General features: G+C 39.7%; 3 protein-coding genes across 3 annotated transcripts; all 3 read left to right on the plus strand.

Annotated features, from left to right (window-relative positions):
* The first annotated feature begins 3,100 nt into the window (after positions 1-3,100).
* Positions 3,101-17,415, plus strand: LOC310966069 (ephrin type-A receptor 2-like). Its single transcript, XM_083939868.1, has 17 exons — positions 3,101-3,226; positions 4,205-4,272; positions 5,741-6,377; positions 10,439-10,594; positions 10,696-11,028; positions 12,045-12,172; positions 12,258-12,435; positions 12,551-12,653; positions 12,930-12,982; positions 13,071-13,196; positions 13,306-13,491; positions 13,597-13,658; positions 14,486-14,695; positions 14,875-15,024; positions 15,283-15,476; positions 15,923-16,078; positions 16,632-17,415. Exons 1-17 carry the CDS (start codon positions 3,151-3,153, stop codon positions 16,738-16,740), a joined length of 2,925 nt encoding a protein of 974 aa, XP_083795994.1. The 5' UTR covers positions 3,101-3,150; the 3' UTR covers positions 16,741-17,415.
* Positions 17,416-19,143: 1,728 nt separating this feature from the next.
* On the plus strand, positions 19,144-21,235 carry LOC310965270 (heat shock protein beta-7-like). The gene is made up of 3 exons (XM_083938773.1): positions 19,144-19,279; positions 19,432-19,565; positions 19,975-21,235. Exons 1-3 carry the CDS (start codon positions 19,201-19,203, stop codon positions 20,107-20,109), a joined length of 348 nt encoding a protein of 115 aa, XP_083794899.1. The 5' UTR covers positions 19,144-19,200; the 3' UTR covers positions 20,110-21,235.
* Positions 21,236-21,991: 756 nt separating this feature from the next.
* On the plus strand, positions 21,992-25,775 carry cplane2 (ciliogenesis and planar polarity effector 2). Its single transcript, XM_083939232.1, has 5 exons — positions 21,992-22,276; positions 23,191-23,343; positions 24,598-24,722; positions 24,857-24,996; positions 25,104-25,775. The coding sequence occupies exons 1-5, from the start codon at positions 22,162-22,164 to the stop codon at positions 25,324-25,326; spliced, it is 756 nt and encodes a 251-aa protein (XP_083795358.1). The 5' UTR covers positions 21,992-22,161; the 3' UTR covers positions 25,327-25,775.
* The last annotated feature ends 1,636 nt before the right edge of the window (positions 25,776-27,411 follow it).

Genomic DNA, 27,411 nt, shown 5'->3' on the forward strand with positions numbered 1-27,411 from the left:
GCGCCTTACAGCCAAGTCCATGAGAACACAGAATACTAATACACGGACGTACAAGTACAACAAAAGCACAATACCCAAGACATCAGATATTAACATCTGAATTCACCTTGAGAAAAGTACCACGTTTAGAACTATTGCTCTAGTAAATACATACATATATACTCAAGTACTGTAGCCTATTGAAGCACAGTTGAACCTAGATTTTACTTCACTATATTATTAATTATATAATAAGAAAACAGCTACTCAGCAGAGTAAATTATGTAGAAAACAGATGATCAACTAAAAAATGATGAATTTATTTAGATCAAACTACCCAATTCAATGTAAAATACTTTAAATGAGCTCAACCTCGGCAGCTGCAACAATGTATATGTAGCCTAATAAAAAGCCATATATGGACTATAAAAGAGAGAAATTATAACTTTTAATAAATAAAGCACTGGCTGGTAACCCTTAAGTACATTTGGATTTGAGTAGCCTATTTGTGGTTGTACAAGGTGGTAAGGAGAATTACATTTTTCCCTAGACAGTTTGGGTTAATGTCCAATCCTCGTTAGTAAAGTGGGCTTCTGTTCTGATTATTTCTGTGTCAGTCAGGCTGCCCTGAAAACTCCCTGGAGCCACAATTCCCTTGACTTCAGTCTGACTCTGCAGACTTAAATGATGACACTCACCGTCACTCAATTACAGTCATGTTTATGCATTTTAGCCAATGAGATGAAAGCACATGTCATTTCTGTCTCGATCCACCTTCCTAGTATAAGTACTTAGTCTTTGCTGTTTCAGCCTCAGAATTGACTCCACGCACTACTATGTGTTGACAACTCTTCTGTTTCTCCTCGGTCCAGTAATTAAACTCATTCAGTCTCAGACATACAGGACTCTGGCACTTTGTTTTCTTTTCTGGCATCATAATAAATTCCTCCCTAACACAAGGGATCTAAGTACTCCTCCTATCACTGATTATCATAACAAAACTTTACTTTATCTAAGTACATGGTGTTGATACTACTGTACATGTACTGTGATAGCCTACTTAAACACTGGTTTACATTGGGGTATTTTGTTACTTTAATCAAAGTAATTAGGCTAATAGCGGTGTATACTTTTTCCATCACTGCTTGACACAATTGTTTACACAATTCATAGGCCTTTATATTTTGTATTTCTTTCTTTTTTTGTTAACAAACCTGAGCTGGATTTTAAAATAGGCTACACTATACAATACATGATAGTATAGTGTTGTTTTTATATGGATTTATTAATAAAACAAACATTGATTTATAAAGTAAACATTTTAATATCAATCAATACCAGTTTAGGAAAGACTACATTTACTCAAGTACTGTACTTAAGTACAATTTTGAGTTACTTGTACTTTACTTGAGTAATTACCTTTTAATCTGCTTTTCACTTCTACTCGACACCATTTCAGAGGAAATATTACACTTTTCACTTCACTATATTATTTGGTAACTTCAGTTATTAGTTACTTTACAGATTAAGATTAGTAATACAAAATATTATCAACAAATGGGATAAGATATATTGTTATAGCTCGAGCTACACAGCTGTATTTAAAATTAATAAAATTAGCCCCACTTTTATCAGCTGCAACATTACAGTGATATTAACATTAATCCAATAATTATAAACTCATATTCTAATATTCTTAAATGCGGCATTCTGCATAATGAGTACACTTTTTTACTTAAAGCACATTTTAATGTTAATACTTTTGTATTTTTACTTAAGAAACATTTTGAATGCAGGACTTTTACTTGTTAACGGAGTACAGTGAGGTATTCCTACTTTTACTTAAAGGTTGAATATGGAGAATAAGCAGAACACCGCCATCTAGTGTCTCAAGATCGTAGTCGCAACAACAAAATATAATCTCAGCAGTCGGGTTGCCAGGTTGGTCAGACCGGCCCAGTAGCCTACAGGAGACCGGAGTCTGTTTGAGCCTGTCTGAACCCGTCCCCTCTGGAAAATCACACCATAAAAACAAGTATTGCAGAGGAGTTTGACTGACAGTCACCGTTAGCCGTTACAGCTAAGTAAATATGAAAGTTAGCTTAATAATCAAGAAGAAACGCAGCCATTTCAGCGTTCGTTTTAATGCCGTTGCACTCCTTTATCTCAGTCCATGGAGTGAATGCTCGGCCTATATTGACTCTGGTTTTTCCCATCTCCGGTCACTCAGCTGCTGGATTAGCAAACTCCATTTCACCAGTGCCAGCCTACAGAAGCTGCACCAAACAACAAACAACCCTGGAAACCTGCAATGCTCAACACTATTGGTTGCTACATTGTAAACAGAACTTCATTGTCAAATCTGTTAACAATTTTTTCAAATATTAATTCAGACTGAATATATTTTTAAAAAAGCAATACTTTCATTCTGTACTCCTCAAAATGCCCCATGGGTGGTGTTTATTATTATTATTATTATTATTAATATTATTATTATTATTAAATATAGCTTTTAATGAACACTCTACATATTCAACCTTTAATACTTTTGTACTTTTACTTACGTAAGATAAGATAAGATATTTCTTTAGTAGTCCCACAAAGGGGAAATTTCTTGTTCACAGCAGCAAAGTGGATAGCACACATAGAGGAAGCATCGATCAGAAACAATAAATTGTAGAAAAAATATAGAAAGAAAATAAAACATTTTGAATACAGGACTTTTACTTAGTATTTCCAGAGTGTGGTATTACAACTTTTACTCAAGTACAAGCTCTGAGTACTTCTTCCATCACTGATCAATACAGTGCGTTTACATGCACATGATTAACCTGAAAATGCCCTAAACCCGTTTATACGCAGGTTATTAAACTGCATGTGAACGCACTGAATGACAGTGCAGTTTATGAAGCCTTCATCCTTTTCATCAATGAAACAGGTGCGGTCCAACAGTTATGGCCCCGCCCCCTTCATACCATATTTGGAAGACTTCAACATTCCAGAGCGTGCGGGGCGGGGCTATGACGCCACCTGTTTCTCAATGGGCCTGCGGGCTCGTGCTCACTCAGCCGGTGAGAGTGAAGTATTTGGAGAAGTGGAGTCAGTGGGACAGACGGAGGAACAGAGAGCAGCGAGGCTTTGGGATTTAAAACCACGAAGTCGTGTGTAGTAATGGAGCTCCGTCGGGTGAACTTGTTCTGGTTTTTATCCATTGGTCATGTTTTCTCCAGCCTCCAGTCGAAAGAACGTAAGTGTTACATGCCTACTTTACAAGCGTTGTGTTAAAAGAAATAAGTGTAGCCGATCTGAACCGCAAAGTGAGTCAGGAGGCTGGAATTTCATAGTCTGCTGTTACTTTTTGTTTTAAAAGTTAAAATAGGTAACTTTTTGTTCGGTTAAATCGCAACATATTCACATTCTAGTGTGGTCAATGCTTCTTTTGAAAATACCCCTTTACTATTTAAGCCGTGTCTTAACTATTTAGATTAATTTAAATGATTTAATACTATGAAAAATATCGTTATTTATCATTAAATATAAGAGTATTTTAAAGTGAAGTAGCCTGCTTAATTATGTTTGTGATTATTTTATGTTGATTTCATTTTATATCGAAATGTCATTTTATGTGTTTCTTTCTAATGTTTCTTTCTAATGTTCTACGTAAAGCACTGTGAATTACCTTGTTGTTGAAAGGTGCTATGTAGAAATAAACTCGCCTTATTTGTTTTTACTGGTCTTTGTCAGTTTAAGGTTAAAGGGCACCTGTTAGATGCCTTAACATGTCAGCCTTTTTGTTTCACTTGTGGCGCATATTCATGTCGACTTCTCTCGTCATGGCGATTTAGTTGCCCACGCCTTTCTCAGACATTATTAGTCCTGTATCCTGGACCTGGAGGACACGGTCAATGAAGTTCTGAATCAGACCGACATGCTTGATTAGCCCGTCAAAGCATGGCATGTGCCCCCCATAAAGCTGTTGGCCCCAGAGATCAAGGCAGAGAATTTAACTGTACAGTCAAAGTCATTGTGATGATTTAACAGCCTTATAAACAAATAAAATACCTAGGCTATACTGTTTTTCGCTAGAGGTTTTATAGGGCTGTAAAACATTTAGCATTTATCTTCTTTAAAAGCTAAACGTTTTAGGATATATTGATGCATGGCTGTCATCTGTTGCCTCTGCGCCTGTTGTAACTGTGGTGTTTTCTTCTGTTTGTCTCTGCAGAAGTGTTGCTGGATATGAGAGCTTCAGGATCAGAGCTGGGGTGGTTGACGTTGCCATTTGAGAACGGGGTGAGTATTTATACCCCAACAGGCCTTTAAGACTTCAGTTTCGAGACTTGTAACTATCTTTCTCTGAGTAGGACAACAAATTAAAACCATTCAGCTGAAGATTAGTCGATGTGAGAGTCTGTTTCAGCTCATTGGTCCACTAAAAAAGCTCTGAGCGGCAGCTCGATGAGGTTTGGCAGAGCCCAGCTAGTGTTGTCTTAACGTTACCCTTTCATAAAGAACTTGTGAATGCCTTTAAAATGTCAAGCCGTAACCTGCATTTAAATCTACAGTACAGATGTGCATTTTACACAGTCACAGGATATTGTTTCCATCATCACAAAACAACATTTTAAGATGTCCATGTGATTCCTCTCTGAACTGAGAGATAACAGCAGCGAGAAGATCTGTACGGTTGTGGGAAGACATAAGTAAAAGAGAGAGAAAGGCTGGTCCGTGTGTGGAGAATCATCTCTCTATGTATAGTTCAGTGGCTTTCCATCTAAAAAAAGCTACAGGACATGGCCACTTCCACTGTGTGGGCTGCATGTCTTCTTGCGCTCTCAAAGATCTAAGGGCTGTTGCTTTATCAGATGGGATTTCCCTTATCCATTAAATTTGCTTTGTTCTAAACCAACTTTATCTCACTTGTATTTAAGTGTAAGTTTATTTAAATGTGTACTGACTATTTTCAATGTGTGGTCTTGGTTTCAGCAAAGCTATTTTCTAAATGCAGTGTAACCTGCCTGAATAAACAATCGGAGTCGAATAGTAATTACAAGTATTTGAATTGCAGTATTTAATGTGGCAAAAATATAGAGGAGCTAATATGCGTAACAAGAAAATCACAGATTTACGATTCCTCATAGAGTGCTGCTCCAATCTAATGATACCAATGTAACCTTTTCGCAATGCTGGAAACATGTAATTTCTGTGCCTCTCTGTTCTAACAACAGGTAAAGTTATAGTCACTGGTTTATTCCCTGGAAAACACCAGTACTGCTAACGTATGAGGTGATACATTTTAATGTTGAATGGAGGCTTTTAATCAATCTGCCCGTCATTGCTTCCCTCTCTTAAAAAGTCTTAATTGCTGCCACTTTTTCTACCACTGTGCTTGTAAAGCTCATTAACTGCCATAAATGTTAGTTGGTAGCCTACAGTAGTATTTGCTGGTGCGTCTCACACACATGCACCCTCGTGTGTTAGTGGAAAACCACACACGTTGTGAGCGCGTCACATGTCCAGGCCAATAATCTTAATGTGTGGAAAAAAAGCTGCAGCTCACTTCTGCACTTTATGAGCTTCTCAGTCAGCATGAAAGACGAGGTGTCTCATCAGTAAAACTGGTTCTTAGCAAGAACAAAGCCTCTGAACCCTGCACTTATTCCCTGAAAATGTTTTTTTCTCCTTTCATTATTGTAGCTTGGTAAAGGTGACTTTTGCTCCTTAAACTAATCCCTCTCCTCTCTCTTTATCTATTCTACAGTGGGAGATAGTCCAGACGGTGGTGAATGGCTCACTTTTCTATACATACAGTGTTTGTAGCATAGACTCTACTGAACAAGACAACTGGTTACGCACAACCTTCATCCAGCGGCGCCCGGGAACCACACGGGTCTCTGTGGAGCTCCGTTTTATTGTGCGAGACTGCAACACTTTTGATGGCGCTTCTGTGGCATGCAAAGAAACCTTCAACCTTTTCATCTCAGAGGCTGACGCCGACGTAGGAACCAACTTCCGTAAAGGCCAGTTCCGCAAAGTGGCCACCATAGCTCCTGACGAGGTCACACGGGGCCGCGTACTGAAGGTCAACACAGAGACGAGGACCATGGGGCCTCTGTCTAGAAAGGGCTTCTACCTGGCTTTTCAGGACATGGGTGCATGTGTGGCGCTGCTGTCTGTCAGAGTTTACTACAAGACATGCCCATCCACAGTGCAGAGCTTGGCAGCCTTCCCGGAGACGGTGGCGGACGCTCTGAAGGAGGTGGAGGGAGCCTGTGTGGAGAACGCTGTCAGTCAGGCCACCCCTCGCATCTACTGCACAGCTGAGGGCGAATGGGTGGTTCCTGTGGGTCAGTGCCAGTGTCTCGCCGGCTACGAAACCACCGGGGACTCCTGCCAAGGTAAGCACTACAAAAATATGCCACGCACTCAACTGAGACATGTTTTTGTTGCCTTAGGAGTTGTTGTAAATGAAACTCCAACAACTTTGGCAAGGTGAGAGGAATGAGCGCATGAGGAATGTTAATTGTGTCTGGTTTGTTTGGAAATCTATCCCAGAAGCACTCTGTCTCTGTCATATCTGCGTTGAAGTGATGGTAGGATAGAACGGGGGAAAGGGAGGAAACAGGGAAGATGTCTCAACTTGTTTGTTTTGTTTTGTTTTTACGGCAACCACAGATTGCTTCATGTGATCTAGATAATATCCAGTGAGGTCATTTCAACAGTCTCCCGACGGTGCCTCATCTCTCTACCTGTTGGCCAATAGTGTATTGTTCCCACTACCTTTTTCTCAGGACTCAGGAATGGGGCTGGGCTGAGGTTTTATGGATCAGTCCATGAATGGAGGTGATAATATACAGTACAAGAAGCTGTGTCCCAATTCCATACTACATACTTATTTTAGGTGGAATTGATAGAAAACACATATACTATACTAAAGATTTGTATCAGTTTGTGTACTAATTGATTGATGATTGATTCATTTGTGAATGTGATGTTGAAGGACACAATTCACTGCTCAGTAGAAGTTGATGAGCTAATTAAAGCTGGAAAAGATTGAAAACTAAACATATTACATCATTGGAAAAACATTTTGCGTTGAGATTTCAAGCTGGCGCACCCTTTCAAAATAGAAAAGTACATTTATGTCTTGTATACAAAAGGCACAAGCCATGTATTACACATACATACTGTAAAGTATTGGTATGTAGTATGACATAGGTAAACAGTTCCTCTTTAAAAGGACATGAAGGTAAACTTTTTACCCATTCAAATATTTATAAACAGGTAGTTTAAAAAACCCACATATTTTATTATGATTTTAAACTAATAGTGATTTGAGAACATATTTTTGAATGTTTGTACTTTGTCTATTCATAAGAGTGACACCGGGGGTAAGTTTAAGTAGGCAAAAACTTTGTAGTATGTACTTCCCTGTGAGTTAATGTATGAAAAAAAAAAAAAGTAAAAGACATAACTGTGGTGTTCATACTGTATGTGCTCCTACTGTTTGTGTGGAATTTGTCTTTTGGCTCTCGGGTGTGGTGTGTTGAGCTGTCTGGAGGAAACGTGGGAGGAGAGAGGGCACAGAAAGAGGAGGAAGGAGGGAGGAAGGGCACAGTACGCTGCAGGGATCTCTGAAAGGAATTCTTTTACCCTCACGTCACCTACACAGCACTGATTGACTAAAGGAAGAGGCCGTGTGAATGTGTCAGAATAACTACCTGAGTGGTGCGTCTTCTGCTCACAAGTATTTGTTTTTTTCCAGTTGCCAGGGTGACAGAAGCCACAGATTACAGGGATGGGGCCCGGCACGCCTATCAGAGGCTAGACTGAGTCAGGCTGCGGTTTATGACTCCTGATGGTCCGAGTCACCTTGGCTGGCAGAGCTTGGTTTCTTTGTGGAGTCATTTCCTATAAGACAGCAGGTCCTTCTTACCACAATTACTTGATCGACAGGAAATGAATAAATAACTACTTTGAGAGCTGATCAATCGTATAAGTCACTATTTCTACCAAAAATTTAAAAAATGAATTGGTTCTAGCTTTTTAATTGTTGTACTTTTCAGTTTTCACTCTAGACTCTAGATTGTTGTCTGTCAGACTGTAACAAAAATAATTAATTTAAAGATTAAAGGACTTTGGGCTTCAGGAAATTGTGACATTATATATATATATATATATATATATATATATATATATATATATATATATATATATATATATACATATATATATATATCAAACGACTAATCAACTATTTGCCAGAAGTAATGGAAGTTATTGTTAGTTGCAGCCCTACACACCATTGGTAGATAAGTACTGTGCTTGAAACGGTGAATCTTGTACTAGGGTTGTAAAAAATTAAGACAGAATAAAGGGAGGAAGGCGTGGAGGAAGTCACGACAGAGGAATGTTTCAGTCTTGGAGGTTTCTGACCACAGGTGGAGTCTGAGCCGAGCACCTGAAATGGAAGTTGGCAGACATAGAGAGGAAAGTCTGGAGGATGACCGGTGTATAAGGAAGCAGGAAACATGTTTTATTGCATAAGTTAAAACACAATTATAATGATGTAGTTTGTTCCAACTCCCCATTTTCCAATTTGACGAGAGAAAGTGATGTCCTCTGAGGCTCATGGTCTGCATGTGCATTCCACTAAAGAGCACAACTGTTGTGGGAAAAGGAAGTAAAGCGCCATAAGGAGGAATGCTGACTGACACACATAAGAAGGTTGTCCTTGGTGTGCGTCGGAGGGTGGGGAGTCAGTCGACAGTTGGTGCATGAGAGTGGTTAGTTAGGTGTGGAGTGTAATTTAGTCAAGAGGATTAGTAGAGCAACAGGACAGCTGTTAGCCAATGACATGCCCCGCTTTGCCTCCCTTTGCTCTTTCATCCGGTTGTTAACACACGCAACGAGCTCCCTAATCCGTGTTCCCACTCATTAGAACAATGCCTCGACACAAAGAGCATAAAACAGATTCAATTAACAGATGCACCGGTGCGGAACATAAGTCCTTTTCACATGTGCGGTGTAGTCAAAAAGGAGTGCGGGACAATTACAAGCACAGTTTCCATCAAGAAGGGGGAAAAAGTTAATTTGGATGAGATGAAAATATTTCAACCCTTCTTTGCAGATTAACAAAATGATGCTAAAACTTTAATTCAAAGTAATTATGTGAGAATCCATCACTGCCAAAGTTCGTATTCACAATGTTTGTATTGAAACATCGCACACATGCCGCCATTTGCGAGCTGTATAATGAGTAAAGCAACATATTTATGGCCCCACTCTGTCCAATCTCAGAGACAATAGATGAATGGGGCTGGACTTTCTCTGGTACGTGACAGAGGTCCTGCTGCGGCAGCTCAAGATGAAATAAGCTGGCCCCCTTTTCTTATGCCAAAAGACCTCAGCTACACCCCCACTGCCGCCGAGTGACTCCCCAGAGAGAACTTCTGTTGGTGCTCCAGACCTTTACCCCCTTCCCCCATCCATCCATCCATCTATTCATCTTTTATCCCTCCTCCTCAACCTGCTCCTTCTCCTCCACTATGGCGATACTTGGAGTGCAAAGGTCCTTCTGCCTGAATGGTGAAGTAACACGACCACGTCTTCAATTCAGGGTTCACTCGACCTCTTCTCACGGCCACCGGCACAGGGGCCAGATGAAAGGCCCCTCCCTAGACAGACGGCAGAAAGAAAGCAGAAGAGAGGAGATCTTGCACAAGATCCGTTCTTTTACTGTGCTGGAGCCCTTTTTTAAAAAGTATGTGGGTCTGTTTCCATAAACACGCTGAAACTCACACTTTGTCTCCAGCAGCTTTTCCTCTTTCCTGATTCTCTCGTCCTCTAACTATTCAACCTTGGATGCTGTGATTTGCGTCTGGTGTCCGGGGGGGTTTGCTTAAGGAAGGAAGGAAGAATGAGAGGAAACATCGGCCTCAGACTGAATTGCAGCTCTTGCGCTCTAGTTTCTGTCCACTCTGCACGTTCATTAACCTCCTGTCCCCTGGAAGGCTGATTATCCTCTGTAATGTCCATCACAACTCCCCACTAGTGTCCAAGGCACCATTTCCTTTGGCAAAAACAGGAATATTATGTGCCAGAGAATATGAGCTGAGAGTTCACAGGGGAAAGGCAGATCAGATCACCTGATGGATTTAATGCTCGGCTGTCATCCGGTTGACACTGGCAGCGTGACCTGAGATTAGGCCTTCAGGCGAAAAAGGCGAGTGGAGGCAGGCCGTCAGGGAAATCCCTTTTCATTCCTCTGGATACAAAGCCTCGGTGATTACAGGTTACTCACAACAAAAGCTTCCTGTCGGGGTAGAACAGGCTGGTATTACAGGGACAGCTTCATTGTTTGCGTTTAGATCAGTCATTCCTTCCTGTGTTTGTCTGTTTCACAGTTACTTCAAATGTCAACCTTAAACTAACACACACCTTCTTTCTCTTACAACAGCTTGCAAACCAGGCTACTTCAAGCCATCTGTATCCAGCGAGTTATGTCAGGTTTGTCCTGATAACACCAAGCCCTCAACAGCTGGAGCCACTGAATGTCAATGTGAAGAAGGTTTCTTCCGCTCTACTTCAGACCCTCCTAAGTCCCCCTGCTCCGGTAAAACCACACTCACTGTTGTATTACTGATAAAGACTGTTCGTCACAGGTACATCAGAATATCAGGCTAACCATTCTGTGTCATGTACTTCCTCCCAAAGCTCCACCCAGTGCCCCTCAAGACCTGACCTCCATCACACTCTCAGCAGAGGGCAGGCTGCAGCTGTCCTGGAGCACACCGCTGGTGACCGGAGGTCGCAGTGACCTCACCTACAGTGTGGTGTGCGAGCACTGCGATGGGGCCTTGTGTGTCCCTTGTGGTGAGAAGATCCATTTCGAGCCAGGTCCTACAGACCTGCAGGACACCACGGTCATCGCTAGTGACCTGGACTCTCATCTGAACTACACGTTCACTGTGGAGGCTCACAGTGGCGTGTCCCAGTTTGGTACAGACAGGCCCATCGCAAGCATCACCACTGCTCTGGACTATACAGGTTAGCGTGATCCCATGGAAAGCTTTTTGTTTTGGCTTTAAACTAAATTGATCTTGTGTTCTGCTCAAAGTGGCTTCACTTTCTCATGTTTCGGGTCCCACTGACCCCACTTACCCCATAATAATCGTAATTGTGCACCTCAAGCACAAAAAGTGTTGAAGTGGTAATCCTTCATTAAGCCTCAAATTGAATGGGTTTATTTGGTAAAATAGAGACCATAAAACTTTGTCATGGACCTTTTTAATGGAATTCCATTGCTAGGCAACAGCCTTGGTCCTTAACTTAACCTTAACTTAACTTCCTGTCAGTTGATGTCATTCACATTCACTGCAACAGGAAATAAACTGGGACACATGAACAGTTTATAGAATGTTTATGTTTACAACTGTGAAATGCTCTTTTACGGCACCATCACTTTAATATAATCTGGTATTTTATTTTTTATTTTTTTTAGTACATGGCTTTGTTGAGTACTTGATTCTGATTGGTCAGTTACAGCATTTTGTGTTCTCTAATTTTTTAATAACAGACTGTTGGATGCAGTTCTGATCTCAGACTCTGGAGGGTCATTTTTAAATCAATATTTTGTGTGAAAGTATTTATTTCCTTAGTAAGTAGCTGTGTGATAAGCGGGATAATGTAGAGCAAATGGGCCATTACTGCGAGATAAAACCTGCATCTCCCTGTCAGGGTTAATTTAGCAGTAATGACCCCTTACATTATCCCTTACCAGTTTTTCTGCAGTGCGCTTCTGAAACCTCTCACGATGTAAACATTATGTTTATAAGCAGTTCTCATGAAACTCTGTTTTCTCCAGGACCCCAAAGAGACATTTTTCATGTTATATGGTATTTTTCTGTAAAAAAAACTTTGCACAAAAATAAGGGTTTACTATACAAAGAAGAATCCAGTCTGACCCACTGAATCCCAAAGGCTTTCATTTCCAAATAGCCTATCCAAAGACTATGATTAGTCACTAACCATTATTTTGCTTTCTGTCTCTCACCGACCGTTAGATCCCCCCAAGGTGACGCTGATCCATCTGGATGATCGCGGCCCCACCAGTCTGTCTCTGTCCTGGACTCTGTCTCGCAGGCCCCCAGCCCACATCAATCACCGTTATGAGCTTATGTACCGCAGAAAAGTAAGACGCTTTGTTCTCTTTTGTCTCCCTCATTCAAAGTTGAGGCTGTAAATGTATTCTAACACGGCCACTTTCCTCTTCGAAGGATGATGAGGGTGAGCGTGATGTGACCACCTACACAGTCCTGATTCTGGAGAAAAGCTCAGTTCAGATCAATGACCTCACCCCAGACACTACGTACATGTTCAGGGTCCAGGCGCTGAGTCCTGAGGGGAATCCCGGCAGCTACAGTGTGGAGCACGAGTTCCTTACTTCACCATTAGGTACTGCTCAGCAGTCTTAAAATCTACAGAAGATGAAGCTAGTTTCTCAAACGTCACTCAGTATGAACTTTTATTGCGCACACAGTTGATAAATGTCTCTCTGTAATTTACACAGCTGAGTCTCAGATCCAGAACAACTCCACCATGGTGATGGGAGCTGTAGTCGGGGTAGCGGTTATTCTGCTCGTTGTGGTGGCCGTCCTGCTGCTGCGTAAACGGTTGGTAACAACATGCTTCATATCCACATCCAACGCCTGTGTCATTCAGATAAATGTTATCTACAGACAAACTGCAAACTGTGTGATTATGTGCCACAAGCTTGAGTAAATTAAAGATATTCTGGTATGACAGCTCAGGGAGGGTTTATTGGTAATAGCTGGTGCTGCTATTGAATACAGCCTTGGTCTTTTTCAGCAGAGACTGACCTGCAATTACTAAAAAGCCAGTCTGTGTTTTGTTTAGTCTTGTAGTGACTCTTCATGTTTTCCTCTCAGGAGAATGAACTCCCGGGGCAGAGGAGGACCTGAAGATCCCTACTTCTCCACAGGTTAGAAACCCTGTAGTAAAGATAGTAATCATCGCTCATCAAGTTAATATTTAGCCTAATAAACTTAGTCATTCTTTCCTCTCCTTAGATCAGCTCAAGCCTCTGAAGACTTACGTTGATCCACACATGTATGAAGACCCTAACATCGCCATCCAGAAGTTTGTCACAGAAATTGACTCCAGTAGCATTAGCAAACAAAAAGTAATCGGTGTTGGTAAGTGTTTAATTTTTTATATATAAATATATGTACATGTGTCTATCTTCAAATCTCAAATCCAAATCTCCGAGTGCAGCTTCTAACGTTTCCTTTTGCTACCGATCAGGAGAGTTCGGGGAAGTGTTTTGGGGCATGATGAAGACTCCTGGGCGAGGTGAGGTGGCTGTCGCAATCAAGACCCTCAAGCCAGGTTACTCAGAGAAACAGAGACTGGACTTCTTGAGCGAGGCCAGCATCATGGGTCAGTTCTCGCACCCGAATATCATCCGTCTGGAGGGAGTTGTCACGAAATGTGAGTTGATAACCTCAGAAGCCAAACAATCGTTCCCAACTCATTTGTATCAACTGTTTGTACACTTTTCTTTCACTAAACGAACAAATAACTTTTCATTTTCAGTCAAGCATGTCATGATAGTGACAGAATACATGGAGAACGGAGCTCTGGACACATATCTGAAGGTAGGTGTATGCATTACAGTTAATATTTCATTCTTTAATATTTTTTTATATTCAGCCAGCTATTTTGAGTTTTACTATCTTGTTCTTTTTGCGTCATATTGCAAAGGGACTTATTATGTTTCTATATATATTTCTTTATATCGGATTATATTAAAATGCTGGTATTCACTCTAACTCACGGCAAGCACGTTTTCCTTTAATCAGGGTTCATATAGGTCATGGAAATCCTTGCAAACACTTGAATTTTAGTTTGGTGTTTTCAGGGTGTGAAAAGTGCTTGGATTTTGATGAAATGCTTAAAATGTTATGTTATATGAGATGGCTTATATGATATAACACAGAGAAAAGAAGATCTCCATATTTTAGAGACTGAAAACATTTTCTGACATTTTTGCATGAAAAATTAATTTTGATCATTAACAGAATATCAAAATAGTTGGTGATTATAGTTGTTGATCCATTTGTTTTCATGTGTGGTCCTTCTTTAAAAAGCTGTCTCAAACCATCATGTTGGTTGTTTATAGGACAATAACATCTAATTTAATGCCATCAACAAGTGCAATAATAAGTATACTGAATACTGAGTATTGTACTGTATTCAAATATGTAGTTTACCACAGCTGTGAGGTGCTGGAAAACGATCAAAATGCACCTTGAAATGCTTGAAAAGTGCTTGAATTTGACTTTGGAAAAGGAGTGGGAACCCACCCTGTTAATATAGTACATACAGTTGAAAGAAAAAGAAAACAAAGAAAAGTTTGACTGAAACTTATGACACGATAAAAATATTTTAAGTAAAGTTATTTGATGTATTATTTTCCCATTAGGACCGTGATGGAGAGATTCCATCGTATCAGCTCGGGGAGATGCTTCGTGGAATAGCTGCTGGCATGAAATACCTCTCTGACATGAACTACGTCCACCGTGACCTAGCAGCAAGAAATGTTCTGGTTAACAGCCACCTGGAGTGTAAAGTGTCTGATTTTGGGTTGTCACGAGTGCTGGAGGATGATGCAGAGGGCACCTACACAACAAGAGTGAGTCTAAAAGCTACATTTTACAGCCTAAAAGCATAGCATGTTTTTTTTTTCCATTAACAACTGCCAGACTGTTTTTACTCTCAAGTGTCCAATTCAAAGTGTTGGTCTTTCAGCGCCTCGTGTTTCCACTGCCTTCACCCATTAAATATGATTTGTTAATGTTTCTCTTCTGTCAGGGAGGTAAAATCCCAATCCGCTGGACGGCCCCGGAGGCCATCGCTTACAGGAAATTCACTTCAGCCAGCGACGTGTGGAGCTTCGGCATTGTCATGTGGGAAGTCATGGCATTTGGAGAACGACCCTACTGGGACATGAGCAACCATGAGGTATGTTTCATCGTCTTTCCAACTCTTACAGTTGAGATGAAGGATTGTTTTGGCCTGTGTGTAGGTCAAACTTTAATGTGAATAACCACTGAGAGTCTACGCTGCATAGGTGGTGATAGAAAGCTGAGTAGTTTCCCACCATTCTTTCAAATGAACTGTTAATGTCAACATACGAACACAGCACTTCTGTTTGACTGACTGTCACTACGCTCGTGAATATTTACTTCAGATCTAAGCGCCGCCTTCACTCTTCCTCAGGTCATGAAGGCCATCAACGAGGCCTTCAGGCTTCCCGCTCCGATGGACTGCCCATCCGCTATCTACCAACTCATGCTCCAGTGTTGGCAGCATGAACGCTCAAAACGACCTCGCTTCTCAGATATCGTTAACATTTTGGACAAACTGCTCCGAAGCCCAGAGTCGTTGAAACCCATTGCTGACTTTGATCCACGGTATGAACATTATTTTTTTTAAGTAATCCTCTCAGCAGGGTACAATGAAATCTGTGGAGAATTACACAACTTAAACTTTGTATTTATAAACGCTTGTTGCTTGTTAAAGGCCCCATATTGTAGAAAGTGAGATTGCCATGTCTTTTTTATTATAAAGCAGCTCAGTGTGCTATTATAAATATTGTGAAAGTATCAAAAAGCATGTAAACGTGTTCTAAAAGAAACACAAAAGTATTAACCTTGAAAATTAGAATAATATGGGACCTTTTAATAAGCAGGCGAGAATTATATTAATTCCAAGTTCTGTCTCACACTTTTTCTTTTTACTAGAATAACAAATTATCGAAACATTCTTGAAACTGTCTGCAATTTGTTGACAGTAAAACTGGTTCCTTGTTGTTGAAACATCATCACGTGATGCACTCATTAAACGTTGTCCCTCGCAGAGTGTCCATCCGCTTGCCCAGCACCAGCGGCTGTGACGGCACCATGTTCAGGTCGGTGCCTGAGTGGCTGGAGTCCATCAAAATGAACCAGTACAACGACAGCTTCTCTCGCGCTGGGATCACAACCATGGAGCAGGTGCTCGCCTTGAGGCATGAGTAAGTGCACACATGGCACGGGTGCAGCTCCGGTTAATCTGGCACCAGGCCACATTTTTTTAAGCAACACAGAGAAAGTATTGAGCTCTCAGCTTGAACATTTGTTAGCCAGTTTGCAAATGCAGAAATACTTCGCCTCTGCCCATGTCATTCCTCTCATTCCTGACTGCCGTGACTTTCACAGCAGTGGCCGTTTTTTTTCTGATGAACCCCCACAGCCCTGTCTGATGAACAAGCTATCTCAAGTGAATCCACTACTGTTAGCACACTATTTAGATTTTTTATTCATTACTTTAAGTGGAACAGTAATTTAACTTCAAAGAACATGGGATTCATTAGTCTACCACTGCCTCCATTGGTTATCTATCTATATATCTCTATCTCTATCTCTATCTCTATCCTTTTGAGCAGTCTATTTCAACCATTTATGCATTGCTTTAAGGTCCAATATATAGATATTATTTTCCAATCAAAATATACTTTCTATTTTTTCTAAGTCCATCTTGTTTTTAGCACGCACTCAAAAGCGGTCTCATGTATCTTGTCCTTGCAGAGACATCAGGAATATTGGAGTGCGGTTGCCCGGTCACATGAAGAGGATAGCATACAGCATCCTGGGTCTGAAAGATGAGACCAGCTCCCTCAGCGTGTTTTCAGTGTGATCTAAGCATTCCTCTAAATCAAAGTGCACTGACCGACCATACCATTTCACTCGCGGACGAGGAGGACTGAAGTGGGGGTGTCAAACTGAGCTACACTGCAGGGGGCTTTTTTTTGGTGGCCCGACTGAAGAGGACCCTCCAAGCCACTCAGAAAGGACTGAGATCAAAAACACTTATGTACTTTATATTAACAGAAGACGAATAATTTATCCGTATGTAAAAATGTTTTATATGTTGAACATAAACAAGTTATAAAAGTAAGTACAAAATGTGAGACAATGTGAGTGTGCTTGGTTTGTATTTACTGAATGACTGAAATATTTAATGCTCTTCATGTTTAAGGTTGTTTTCTTCCAAGAACTCCCTTTATCCTTTCTGGATCCTTAAAACTTGTTTTTCTACATTTGTTATGATCAATGAGACTTTCTTTTAAATTTGGAATGATTATTCCTCTCAGGGCAAAGAATCACACATTCTTATGTTTTGTAGTTGGTCTCTGTATCACATGATGCTTTTTCCTCGTGTCTTTTGTTTGTTTACATCATCACTTAATGCAACTGTCTATTTTTATTTAATATTTATTTTATTTTGTATTTATGTAATTTGTTACAAGATAAATTACTCTGATCTGGCTTATATTTGTCAGGCAGTGTATTTTTGTTTAAATAAAATCAGTGTTTACTTGTGACACTTGTACTTTCTTTTACTCAGTAGTCAACGTGGATTAGTTTTAATTGGTCCAAACTGATATATGTCGACAGCTGTGAGATTGTCGTGAATTTTGGAACAGACATTTAAGGTCCACAAAGGATGAACCAAACTTTTTCTCTAGTAGTATAATGTATTGCAAACTATTCTATGGATTGAAATTTGGTACAAACACTGGTGATCCACTGACTCTTCATCTAGCAACATCAATAGATTAAAAAGAACAATTCATGGACAAATACCTTAAAGGTCCCACATTGTAGAAAGTGAGATTTCCATGTGTTTTAGCATAAATCAGGTTGAGCTACTATATAAATACTGTAAAAGTATCAAAATGCTCAGTCCACAGAGAAATACACACAGACGTATTCAGAAACTGCCTTTAAACGAGCCGCCAGGACTTCTGCACAGTTGTGATGTCACAACTATACTATATACAGGTACAAAGTGCTGCCACAGTGCCGTTACAGTCATTCCCCGTCTGCAATGATGGTGCAGAAAGTGCAGATGCAGAAGATCTTGAAACTCTGACCAATCAGAGCAGACTGGGCTTTCCACTGGAGGGGGTCTCAGACAGGTTTAAATTCAGACAATACGAGAAAAACAAAAGTGTCATTTGAACAGCAAACCTGTTCTAGTAGAAACGAGAGCTATAAAAATGACTCACTCAGCTGTACTTTTTACTGATAAGCAACTATTAGCATGCCATCAAACTAGGATGGTAACAATGAAAAAAACATAGCTGATGTTCAAGCTGCACAGAAATGACAGCCAGGGCAATACATCTAACAAATACTTCCTGGCTTTCTAACTCTTCTAACTCACTTTATTTGCTCACTCAAGTGACCCAATATGAGGGTATTTCTGCTCACACCATCCTCACACAAATAAACTACGCAATACTGCCACTTATAGCTCTTAACAAGACTTTGCTAACATACTTATACGTGACTTACTCTTTTAACTCTTCTCATAAAGCTAAAGGCCTTTCTTCCAACACAGCACCCTCTGGTCAGTCAGTGCGTTTAGTTGACCGCCAGATTTGGGACCTCAACTTTTATCTGTTGAGGTTTTGGTTTTCTTTACGATAAAACACTCCAGCCTCACAGAACTAGTTTTGGTAGCGCGTGTCATCCAGACGGGAGTTGATCAACCTCGATGACTCTGCCAAGGTGGAGCAGAATGTCACACTTACACGCAACTGGGCTCCATCATAACGTCGTCACTCACTCAGACATGTTGAGTTCTCACCTCTGTAAGGTCTTCACCGGACATTCATTAGTACAATATCATTTTTTTGTGACAAATCCTACTGATACAGCCTTAAAAATGACATTATAAACTTTATCAAAAAGCTAGTTTATTTCATCATACTTTAATTATAAGGTGTGAATGACATTCATTCAACATCGCACCTGATAATTATAGCTTATTCCATCACACTGAAACAGCTCCACGCCCTTTCTCACACAGACACAAAGACTCAAATGCTCCGGGGCGCGGCTAGAAGTTTGGGCCCTTCGACAACAGTCATGTCACATTGAATATCTCCAATCTGTGTCATGATCCAGTACACACACGCACGCACGCACGCACACACGCACGCATGCACGCACGCACGCACGCACGCACACACACACACACACCTATAAAAGACTTGTATATATAGTGACACTTTGATCGGACACAGGGCAGATTATAATGACCTCTCTTGGATCCATGCAGTAGAAACAATCCACTTCCACAGCCTGTATGGAGAAAGGTCGAGGTATTTTCTCTGAAGATTCAGGAGCAGTACATCCGCATACCTGGAGAGACAGAAAATTTACAGGTTAGATATAGATATTTGTTTTCCCCTTCTTATGTAGCATCTTTATACGTTTTTTTTCTCTTAAATCGGTGAATGTTAGAAACCTGATGACTGGTATTTCAGCTTGTGTCAGAGTCACCAAGATTTACAAGCTGAAAAAATGACTTTTTCAGGCCACTCACATCCTACGGGGAAGATCCAGGTCATTGGAGACATTTTCCAGTTCACAGTCGATGTGAGTGAATTTTCTCCAGAGGATGTTATCATCACATCTTCCAACAACCTGATAGAGGTTCATGCGGAGAAGGTGAGCCATGCATTCAGACAGCCTGCTTTAGTAAATGGTACAGTATCTATGTAATAGTAACCACACGAAAAAGTATAGAGAGGCTTGTGGTTTATTTGCTAAACACGGGTTCAGAGGAATACAGTATTAGGTCATTTGATATAAGTGTTATTATTATTAATATCAACAGAGTACTCTAATGATAGTAATGGTTTGAATCTGAGAGATTACTGGAGCTGGATTACAGAACATCTCAACGAGTCTTATAGTAAGGACCTAAAATGTGTGTTATTATACTGTAATTTAGTTGGTTCAACTCATACTTGTGAGATCTCTTTACATAGTTTGATCCCCACCCTGCTTAAAATGTAAAGAAAGAAATGTGTAAAATATATTTTGTATTCTCACACTTTCTGTTTTTGTCCTGCAGCTGGGAGACGATGGCACAGTCACAAACACTTTTTCCCATCAATGTAAACTGCCATCGTGTGTTGACCCCATATCTGTGACCATGACGATGGAGAGCAGCGGGGCCCTGACTGTCAGGGCTCACAGGGTGTTATAACGGCTCACATCTCCCCCTGCTTTAACGTTTCTACGCTGGAGGTTAGCGACCTCTGGTGGTAAAAAGGCCCTCCCAGTGTACTTTGGAAAAGAGTTCTTAAGATGAGGCGAAACATGAACCTGTAAATGATCCTTTATGTAAATGTACACAACTTTTGTTAACAGATTAACTGAAATGTTGTCAGCACTCTTCTTCAACTCTACGAGTCCTAATATCTAAACGGCTTTGTTAAATGCAGGCTGTTTTTCTCCCAAAACAACAGTTTAGTGCTAGAAATCAAGTAGATTCAAATATTTGTATTAACATTTGAACATATGAAAACATAATGTTTGGTTTCCAACTGGAGGACAAAAAAACTTAAATTTAGGAATAATACTTTAATTATTTTAAATTGCCCTTTGGGGACGAATAAAGTGCTTTGAATTGGATTGCACTGAATTTATGGCTAAATATTTGATACAGATTTAAAAAAAAAAAAAGATGATCAAATGTGTAAAATTAGAACAGCCGTGTACGTTGTGACTGTTTGTTTGTCTTTGAAGACTAGCTACTACTACTAGCTGTTGTTAATTCCTGATTGAGCACTTGTGTTTTTTATTTCATTATCCATTTTTGTCTTATAATAGGCTTTTTGTTTGTTATTGATATCGCATGCCAAGTTGTTTATGTTGTTAAAACTAATTAAAAAATTTGCCAGAAAGAGATGTAATGTAAGACCTTTTGGAGCACATGAAGGCAAAAATAAGATTTCCATATTTGCAAGACTGTAAACAATGTTTTCTGACATTTTTGCATGCAAACTACTTTTGACGATTAACAGATTATCATAATAATGGTGATTATATTTCTGTTGGTCGGCTAATAATTGCAGCCCTAATGGCAAGTCAATTTACAAACATGAAATGATGGCTTCCTGTAATTTGTCAGCCATCTGTAGAAAGCTTTATCAAAACATAATTTTGGTTGTTTATAGCACAATAACATCTAATTTAATGTGAGCAGTTGCAACAATAGATATATGTATGTATGTTTACCACAGCTGTGAGGTGCTGGATAAGCATGAAAATGCATCTTGAATATTATGTATTCTCAACATCTTCACCTTAATCACATTTTCATTTGTAAAACCTGCTACAAAACAATTAAAATGAACCTTAAACCTATTTCATGCATGGATATTTGTGTGTCTGAATCAAGTGATTAATTCTAAGACCATAAATACGAGTGCAGCATGTGTCATCTGTCTCTTTTATCTCCCTTTGGACCTTAACTTTCTAGCTTTACATGTGATGGTGATCTAATCATTTAATTAGACATGGTTAAAACATATAGCTGCCTGATCAGCTTAGTCCCCAGGCAGCCCTGTCTTTCTGGAGCTGCTTTTATAAGTTCAATAAATGTTCCTTTTTTTAAAAAAACATTTGTTATCACCATTGTGTCATTTTTATGATGTAAATTGAAGGAGCAAAAGTAGTATCAGCTCTAAATATCAGCAGAGGAAAATTGGCAGTTGGTATCGGTCATCGACTAAATCTGATGAAAAAAAATCAGTATCGGCATCGGCCATAAAAAAATCCATATCGGTCGATCCTTACTTTTGTACCATTTATGCAATGTGTGAACATAATTGTCGCCATGTGTATTTTTGTACACTTTCATAAAGTTTTTAAAAAGTATGTACTTTTTTTTATAATGTAGTTAAGTTAAAGTTTAAATAGATATAAAAACCTAAGTTTTCACTTGTACTTCGTTACTTTACACCACTGATGAAAAAACGTGTAAATTACGTCAGAAGTTCCCACCCATGGAGACGTGACGTCAGGGAGCGGTTGTCAAGGGGCGTTTAGTTGACGGAAGTCTTTTTTATCGAGTGGCTGCACTTTGAGACTGAAAACGGCTCTTTCCCGACTACATTTCTTATTAGTAAAGCTCCTTATTGTGAGAAATGACTACCTACAGTATTTTTGATACCAACACTCGGTTCTACAGTCTGAGTTTTTGACGAGAAACCGACATTAGCAGTGTGATGCTAACTTTAGCTGCGATAGCAACATGGCACGGGTTCCTCCTTCCTCTGGATCAGTCGTAGCAGCTGACTGGCATCGATGTAAAGACAGCAAAGACTATTTCAGCAAGATCCTGCACAAGAAGAGACGAAAACACTTCGGTAAGACAAGTAAACATTAACATTTTGGTTGAATCCCAATGGTTTTCCTGTTAGAAGCAGCGTGTAATGCATCATGTGTAACCGGACTTTGATTAGTTATACAACAAAAGTGTTTCAGGAGGTCTTAAGAAAGTCTTCACTCTCACTTCACGTTTATTCTCAACCATCGTGTGAGCTGTCAGTGGGAAACATGGTCTCACAAAGTGTCTGATAGATACACGTGTATTTATCTTTATCTTTATTATTTGACAGGGACAGTGCATATTAATAAATATTTCTGTAAATATGGCAGATTTACCCCGAAGGCTAGTTTTCATCTGAAGTCCCTGACCAGATGCTCCCTAAGGAGCAAATACGAGAGAAATGCACTCTAATATTTACTATAATAAACATACATTATCACTACCAAAAATATAATAATACATATATTGTGTATATATAATAAATATCCATTATCACTACCAAAAAGGTGTCCATAAAGTAAACATCCCTGGTTATTGTTTGTGGAGCAGCTGCACTGTTTTCAATATTTAAAAGCAAATATTGTGTCATAAGTTATGTTTGAGTTGGTTAATTTGTGTGTAAATAATAATTTGCGATGATCTAGAGTGTTTCAGCTCTGGGTGAGCAGATGTGGGACATTACTATGAATACAATAATATAGACTTGAAATCATTCAGGGTTTCTTAAATAATTGCTTGGAAGCTTCTTCTTGCTGTTATGTAGAATATAAAGAACCCCAATTCAGAATATTAAGACCTATATGTGACCCAGTTATCTTTGACCAGTGCACCATTTTCACAACTAGGTCAGTGTAATAACAATGTTGCTGTAAAATAGTACAATTGTGGAAAGTATGAATATCAAACGGGACACAAAAGTAAACACTGAGATGATTGAAACTTGTGTTACAGGCCTTTTGGAGTCTCCAGTGATGCCCCCAAACGTAGCTGTGGACACAGTTCACTATAAGATCTTCATCTCTGGAAAGAGCGGAGTCGGGAAAACTGCTCTTGCTGCTCGTCTTGCAGGCCTGAATATTCCTAACATGCACTATGAGACAACAGGTAGGTCCACAGTCAGTGTGAGTCAGTTCCTCACAGGGGTGGAAAGTAACTAAGTACACTAACCTAAGTACTGTTACTGAAATACAATTAGAAAGTACTTCATTTTATGCTACTTTAAACTTTCCACTACATCTCAGAGGGAATATTGTGCTTTTTACTCCACTAAATGTATTTGATATATTCAGTTACTTATCTATTCAGATTATTAATAAATCAAATACATCAACTCATACATTATACAATATAGATTAAACTACCCAGCAGTATATAAAGTTAATAAAATGAACTCCACTTTTGCCAGCTGCAACATCAAAGAGATAGTGTGGCTATTTTGAAGTAAGGTTTAACAAGGTCAGTATTGACCTTTTCAACTGAATTCCATTGCTAGGCAACAGCCTTGGTCCTTGTGTCCTTCCTGTCAGCTGATGCCATCCACATTCACTGCAACAGGATTTTAACTGGGACAGATTTAGAAAATTTATGTTTACATTTTTTTGGTCCGTATTACCTGCAGTAGATGACGGTTAGCACGGCGCCAGCTTGGAAAAGCAGACAGGAGTACTGACACAGAAGCTAAGCTGTATTGCTACACATACAGTATTTTAGTCACCTAAAAAGGCACTCCTAAAAAATCTAGTATTTCAGATTAAATGAACGTTATATTTAGAATATTTTCACCACTTTACCTTACTGTCAGATGGCTCTCTCCTCCAGTTTCCACAGAAGTTTCCCTTCTCTCTCTTTTGGCTGTTCAGTCTCCTTCTGCAAAAGTTATTCTTCCGTATACACTGGCTAATGAAGGAATTGGCTTTTCTCCACAATAAATGGCATTTTGTCGTTGCTATCATAATAATTTTTATTTTATTGTATTTGTTTATTCCACTTATGAGTAGGAATAGTGCCAAATGAAAGGGCTGTCTGAAAGCAAACTGATATTTTCAGGTGTGCCCTTTCTAAGGTGACTAAAGTACATTTTGCTTTCTGTCGGTATAAACTAAATCAATGTAAAATCCAATTATAAATTTAATTAAGAAATGGGCCATTCTGTATACAGAGTGCTTTGAGTTTTGGTACTTTAAGTTCATTTTTATACTAATACTTTTGCACATATACTTAACTGTAACTGTGTTTATTCACTGTGGTATTTTTATTTAAGTAAAGATCTGAGTAATTCTTCCACTACTGGTTATTTATACAATTAAGGGTTAATCAGGTCACACAATTATTCATTCAGTTTATCGTCTGTTGTTCAAGGTATCGAGACGACGGTGGTGTATTGGCCGGTGAAACTGAGAGAAAGTGGCAGAGTGCTTTTCTTCCGTCTGCAGCTGTGGGACTGTGGAGAGAACGCCTTGCGCAGATTTGACCATTTGCTGCCAGTATGTTTATAAAACATAAAGTGTTTTTACACAACACATTGTGTTGAATTATGAACTAATTTGAAACAGAAAAACTACGCTCACATTATTCTAGATCAAAAACAAGTAAGAGATCACTGTTCCCTGTCTCTCAGGCCTGTAAGGAGCAGGTGGACGCCGTCCTTTTCCTCTTCTCCTTCACTGATAGGACATCTTTTGATGATCTGTCAAATCAAATTGCTAAATGGACTGGGACACCTGTGGATCGTGTTGTGAAATTGGTGGTTGGCACCAAGTATCCTTTTGTATTCTTTTTTTAAAACCTGAATGTCAATTTTATAAAACCATTTCAAGGGCTTAACTGTGTCAGAGATGGGCATTTGTCCTTGATGTTCCCTTCAGATTTGACCTTTTCATGCATTGTGACGTGGCGGAGAGAGACGTGAGGGACTTCCAGGAGACGTGGAGCTTACCAGTGCTGCCTGTGGGCGGGGAGGTCGGTGACGGGCTGGACGACGTAGCACCCCTCCTTAACTGTCTGGCAGAGAACCTGTGGCATCAGGACTGTGTGACGGCTGGATCAGCCAGCCACCATTCACAGCAGGGGGCAGTGAATCTTCTTTAATTCTGAACAGGATTTTTAAGGAGGCAGTTGAGGTGGAAGGGGAGGTCCAGGTTAGGTCAACCCTGGGTGTCTGCCTTTGAGGGATCCGGGAGTGCTTCAGATCTACGGGGTGAGATGGAAGAAGCTGCTGTTGAGATGAATGCTATAATCACTGCTGTCAAGATGGATTTTTTTATTCTTATATCAGCAGGGTGTTGTATTAATATGAGACCAGATATTGTATTAACCTTCAGAAGTTTGTCACAGAGATCTCTCTTATGTATTAAACAACTCCGCTCCTCGTTTTTTTCCCCCATTATCACTGTGGGACACATTTTTCTACCGTTTTTCACAGATTCCTGTAAAATTGTTCACTTTTGTGTTAAATATTTTGTGAGAAGATCAGAGGCTGTTTTATAAAGTTCTCTTTATTCAATTGAGGCATTTTAAAAAATTGTATTAAGCTTATCGGAAACCAAGTAAATGTTATTAAAATAAATTTTAAAAAAAAGAGGCCAGCATTTTAATACAAGTGAAAAAACAACAATTCGCTATAATAAAGAAAAAATATCCCCTTACATGCGGTGTGTCTGCTCAGTATGACAAATTCAGTGCATGTTTGAATCATTCATGTTCTGTTGTATGATGCTCTAAGTGCAGTCAAGTAAAGATCAATCTAAGTTCAACAAGTCCAATTCTTTCAATAATCTAAATATGAGTTAAAAACAACCTCAGTTTGATGTCTTAAATCAAAATAGCAGAATCATGTGTCCGTCACTTTTTCGATGACAGAGCCTTCATCCACGCCTCTTGATCTGACCTGCAGTTACGAAAAAACAGACAGGAATGACTGAGGACACCAGAAGAGATTCATCAGCCATAAAAACAAAAACATAGATGTCCACTTGTACCTTGTGTGTGCAACAAGTATCATGGCGGTTGGTTGTCCGGTGTGACTTTGAGAAAGATGCAACAGGAAGGCTTCTGGGGGTAGACCCAGGACCTCAGTCTTTAGACACTCAACGTGCACATGTGTGGGGAATTCAGCGTGATCCTCAACTGTGAACCCCTGGTCCCTGACATGATGTGGAGAGAGGACACAGTCTGGTTTAAAAAAGGCAAACAACAATATGAAGACATGTCCATGTAATACCAAATAAGACACTAGGACACTTGTGCGTCGGCCCGTGATTCAGATCCTCTGAGATGTGATGGGCTCTTTCCCTACCACCAGGTTTCATGAAAACCAGCCCAGTAGTTTTCTGTAATCCTGCTGACAAACCAAAAACATAGCCTCCTTGGTGGAGATGTGTGGTGTTAAAAAAAGTGTCATGGTTAAATACTTTTCCGAGGAGATGATCAAAAGGTCATTGAAGAGGTGGAGGTAGACGCTGATGAATGACACCCTTGAGTTGGAATCGGCCACAGTCAGCTGTCTCATGGGACCCTGGTGCACGAGAAAACGCCCGCTTACGACCAGAGGGACCGACTGGATGGAGGAAGAAGCAGCCAAACACAATTTCTAACAAGACTTGATTCTGTTTTTTATACCTGTAGATGGCAATACATACTGTGTGAGAAAAAATAAAAGAAACGTCACCTTAGCTTTGCCAAAATCCAGCAGCATTTCCAGGCGGACCAGCTCCTCAATTCTTTTCATTTTTTGGACCCCTTTGTCACACTCAGTCACTATCTGATCAAAGCAGATAAGAAAAGCTAAAAGCTATTTACAGTAAATGGCAATTCCTATTCATCTGCTCAGCTCCCTCCTGATAACCATCCCACTCCCCTGTTGAGTTCTGTCTCAGCATGAATGTGAAGATCTGAACACTTGAACGTAAGAAGCGGCCGTTCCGCCGAATCACTGCCATTCTAAATACTCAAAATGTATAATGGTCAATTTCAGGCTATTTGTTTTTTTTTTGTTACATTGGTTTCATAATGACAAATATTTAAATTGAGTAAATACTGAGTTTTTGGCACAGTTAATATGAAATGTAGCCACATAGCATCAATGCTAATGAAAACACAAAACTATCTAAAAAAAAGATTTTAAGGGACGTATAATTTAACCAATATATGAGGAATTTTAGATGAGAAAAATAT

The sequence above is a fragment of the Echiichthys vipera genome (assembly GCF_963691815.1).
Source record: "Echiichthys vipera genome assembly, chromosome: X".
Lineage (NCBI taxonomy): Eukaryota > Metazoa > Chordata > Actinopteri > Perciformes > Trachinidae > Echiichthys > Echiichthys vipera.